Below are 4,649 nucleotides of genomic sequence, written 5' to 3' on the forward strand. Positions count from 1 at the left end.
CCCTCAAAAGTCAAACAGACTGAATGCTCAGTAAACATACGGGATGCTGCTTAATTTTGTTTTGGGATTTCTTGCCAAAAGATCATTTGTCTTTAAATGGGAAAGCGTCCTCAAACAATTAAAAGACGCCTTTTTTTTTTCTTTAATGGTGTGGGAAACAAAATTCGCATAAACTACGAAATAGCCAACTCATGTTGTAATCCAACTCCAGTTGTTTGCTTATGATTCTGCTATAGTATAGATTAGAAGTACATAGCGGAAGCCAGCAAGTCACATTAGTTAACGATGTGTAAACAGCTCCTGGAAATAAAACTTGACGAACGTGCGCGTGGTCCCACCGAAGGACTTCAAACGAATCTGCGGTGCGGTAATAAGATAAGGAACTACATTTCCCAGAAAGCTAAGCGCCTAGACAACTGCCCGGCACAAGCGCACTGAATGGGTTTCTGGGAATTGTAGTTTTCCGGTTACTAAGGAGTAGCCCGTGGGACAAAATGTCGTACATCTTCCCGAAGAGGGCTGGTGTGTCGCTCAAGCAGGTGAAGACCGTCCTGGTCACTTTTTGTCCTTTCGAGTCCAATGTGCAAAGCACCAGGTGAGAAGGATCGCGAGTGAGGCTTCCCAGAGCTTGCAAAGCCAGCCCGGAGTTTCCGGATCGGACTATAAAAGCGAAGGCTTTTTTACATGGGAGACTGTTGTGTGTAATGGGGATCGCAGGCTTAGAAAACAACGCCGTTTGCAAGGAATGAGCTGCCCATCCTTGGGATGCGCTACATGCTCGTTTGGGGCTAAATCCTGAACAATAGAATGGGACTGAGGAATAAATTATCTGGATGCAAATGGTCTTTTGCCTTTTGTTTCCTTTTTTTAACTTTGTGGGAAACAAAGATGATGGAGGGGCATCCTATCTTGAAAGGGTCGTAACTGTTGCATTTAAATTCTGTTTTAATTCACGAGCCAGCATTTGGTATTAGACTTTGGTTTCTATGAGCACCCTGCAGAAGAAAATACACAGAATAGAATAGAATATCTTTGTCATTGTGTAACTCACAACAAAATTAACAAAATTAAGTGCACACTACATACAAATAAAAACCACAAATACATTATATACACACATTCTTTGCATTCTATTCACCATTGTACTGCCCTAATATTTCACTTCAATGTTGCACTATACTGTGGTATTTAATATGGTTACAGCTCTGGGATAAAAACTATTTTTCAGCCTATTTGTCTTTGTTTTTATTATCCTGTACCATCTACCAAATGGTAATAGTTCAAAAAAAGAATGGGATGAAATGAGTCTGAAATGTCCAGAAAATGCAAAAGTATTGTAATAACTATCTGTTCAGTACTGGATTTAGGATTAAATCCTGATTAAAATAGACCTGGAATTTGTTTCATCTGAAAGTGCCAGGATATTGATCAGCTGTCATCCCCTTGAGCAGGTGGTGAAAAATAAATAGGAGAAATGGTGATTCTGCTGCAGGAGCATCTGTATAGGTATTTCTACATCTTAAAACAAATTTCTGGGAGTGCTAATGGCAATTTAATTGTAAGCTTGCTATCATGCCTCCTTATGATTAAGTCAGGTCAGTTGACAGTCTAGATCAGGGGTTTTCAAACTTGGCCCTTTTCTGACTTGTGGATTTCAACTCCCAGAATTTCTCAGCCAGGCACGCTGGCTGAGGAATTCTGGGAGTTGAAGTTCACAAGTCATAAAAGGGCCAAGTTTGAAGACCCCTGGTCTAGATCATGGCTACATCTACAATAACCATGATCACATTGTAGTTAATATTCTCTTTAACTACAGTTTGACTCTTGCCTGAATTCACATGACATGTTGAACAATGGCTATAGAATAGCTTAGCATTTTAGTATCATATAGCAGATGGATATTGATACTGCACAAAGCAACTCAGCAGTTAAGACAATCTTGTGTTTATATATATCATAGATCTCTTAAGTAGGCCTCCTTTTATCTTTTACATGAAAATATTGCTGCTTTGTATGTAACAGTTACATAACAAGTTGTTGACAAGATATATACATACATTTTTACAGGCTTTCTGATCCCTCTCCAACTTCTTTTCAGAAATTTTCTTCAATGTCTATTTGAAAAGAAGGCATATAAATCAAACTTGAACTGTAATGTGAAAACAGAAGTAAAACATGATGGATCTGAACCAGTTATAGACATCACATTTGGTAAGAAATATCTTAATGTAACCAATAGCAGGAAATATTGTCTAATGCTCAAAATATCATGAGTTCTAAAAGAATTAGAAGTATTAGAGGTTATGTAGAAAAAGGTTTTGAAGTATATCTGTTCTGTTTCAAGTATCTTTTATTTAAATAAATCTTACCACTAGATGGCTTATTGTAACTTCTAGAAGCCACTGTAAATTACTGATGAAATTACTTTAACAAAAACAATAGGATGTCTATTAAAAAATTAATGTAGAATTTTACCAGAAAAAGATGCGAAAGTATGAGTACAATTAAAAATCATGCTTTGAAACATGTCTGATCATGTATTCAAGTTTTCTTTAGATCATTAGGGCTTATTATTATATGTTACTTATATGTAAGGGTGTAGGTCTATACATACGCTGTATATAGTATACAACAATGTGTTATGTTTGTGTACACTTTGAGAGCAAGCAACTAAATTTCATTTTTAATGTGTGCCGATGTGCCCACAGTAAAAAAAATGACAATAAAGGTTATCTAATCATTTAATCTAATCTAATTTAATCTATTACCTGGAACCTGGATGTGGATTGCAACCATGGTGATTAGGGTTTCTGTCCCCTGGAGTGAAAAAACACTTTTTGGAGCATTCTTTTTCCATTAGATGTTTGACCTTTGGGCACTTAGTACAGTACATTGTATATCAAGCCAAATGGTGCCAATTTTGGTTTTGGAAATAGTGTTGAAGTGGGTAAGAACTTGTAGTTCAGTGGTGACCCCGAGTGTGTAGATTACAGATTTTGTCCTGGACATTTCCAGGTAATATTAAAATTCATCACTTGAAACCCTGGAATCTTCTGTCATTTGGTTTTTATAGTATTTGGCTAAATCCATATTTCTCAACCTTGGCATATTTAAGATGTGTTGACTTCAACTCCCAGCATTCTCCAACTAGCATTCTGAGTTTTGGGAGTTGAAGTCCACATATCTTAAAATTGCTATGGTTGAGAAACACTGGGCTAGATTGTGGCAGGGTTTATTTCAGTGAAAGGCACCTCATATCCTAGCTTTAGGTTTGTATTGCCACCCCTTCTTTAAGAATCTCAGATATCTGTATGCATAATTTATCATTTGATGTTCAAATGAATGAAATTGTCATTCTTGTTCATATTGAAAATAACATTACTAAAGATCTATCTGATTTTGTAACATAGAACTGTTAACACTGATTGCTTTTTATTGTCCTTCTATAATAAAATTGTTAATTTCTTTTCTAGCTGATGGTGAGAGATTGATTATGAAAGGAGCCAATTTAACCACTAAAGAGATGTTAAATGCATTCAACTTTAGATGTCAAAAGAAAGAATTTGCATTGGCAGAATAGCCATCGCCATAGACTACTTGAAATTGACAGTAGAAGAGTTTGCATCAATAATATAAATGCGTAAAAATCTGCATGAAACTACTTTCAGAAAAATGGCAAGGACTTTCCTCATAACTGAAAGAAATCTGAAGTGGCTATAGAGAGGAGGCAAACTGATTCTGGTTTTAAAAAATGCTTTTTGGACTTTTGATTAAAGATTAAACTCTTAACACTTTATCGGTGTTGGATTAATATCATTTTTGTTAGTATCTCAAATCAAGTAAGTTAGTAGTCCATAAAATCCCGATTTTTCAATCACTTGATAAAAAAATATATTCACAAATACAAATTATTAAGGTTTCATTAATCTGAACGATGAAAGTTTTCCTATGGTACAGAATTGCATACATTTTATAAATCTCGTGATTTGCTTATACACGAAGTTACATCCAGAATATATTAGATAAAACCACTCACCTTTTTGTAACCTGCATAAGCTTCTTGAAGCAGCTGATTAAAAAAAAGCCAAAAGTAAGTATAAAGGCATATTTATGTTTTCTTTATGTGAATTGCTGTACAGAAACACTTCCCATTTGACTGTAGTCAGTTTTCCCCATCTTATTCTATTTGTGCATTTGCAGGAATAAAAATACATGTTCAGAATTCAGTTATTCTTTTAACTAAGCTTTGAAGGCTTCTGTTGGACACTTTAATCCAATTCAGACTAAAGATCTTTTTGCATGTAGAATTGAAGATAGAAGCATGAGGGAGTAGTGATTTCCCTCTACAAGTTGTGTTGGTATTTTTTAGTGAGGAACTTGCCTTCTTGAGTGCAGTAAAAACTGTTCACTTCAGCATATGGGACTAGCTTTCAACTAATGTCTCCATCTTAACCTTCAGAAGCAAGGTGCTGTTCACTGATGTTTACATGTTTCATTACGTGCAAAAATACTGACTGAACAAGACATTTGTGTTTGATTCATCCCTCCTCTCCTAACTTTTAATTCAGATGGGGAGTCCATAACAAGAATATCCCCCTCCCTTTTTTTGACACTTAGAATGCTCCAGATTCCATTTCTGAAACGGAAAT

General features: G+C 35.6%; 1 protein-coding gene across 1 annotated transcript; it reads left to right on the plus strand.

Annotated features, from left to right (window-relative positions):
- Positions 1-461: 461 nt before the first annotated feature.
- MRPL53 (mitochondrial ribosomal protein L53) lies at positions 462-3,794 on the plus strand. Its single transcript, XM_015832065.1, has 3 exons — positions 462-595; positions 2,099-2,211; positions 3,474-3,794. Exons 1-3 carry the CDS (start codon positions 495-497, stop codon positions 3,578-3,580), a joined length of 321 nt encoding a protein of 106 aa, XP_015687551.1. The 5' UTR covers positions 462-494; the 3' UTR covers positions 3,581-3,794.
- Positions 3,795-4,649: the final 855 nt, after the last annotated feature.

Source organism: Protobothrops mucrosquamatus, unplaced genomic scaffold, assembly GCF_001527695.2.
Source record: "Protobothrops mucrosquamatus isolate PMUCROS unplaced genomic scaffold, P.Mucros_1.0 scaffold_297, whole genome shotgun sequence".
NCBI classification, from domain to species: domain Eukaryota; kingdom Metazoa; phylum Chordata; class Lepidosauria; order Squamata; family Viperidae; genus Protobothrops; species Protobothrops mucrosquamatus.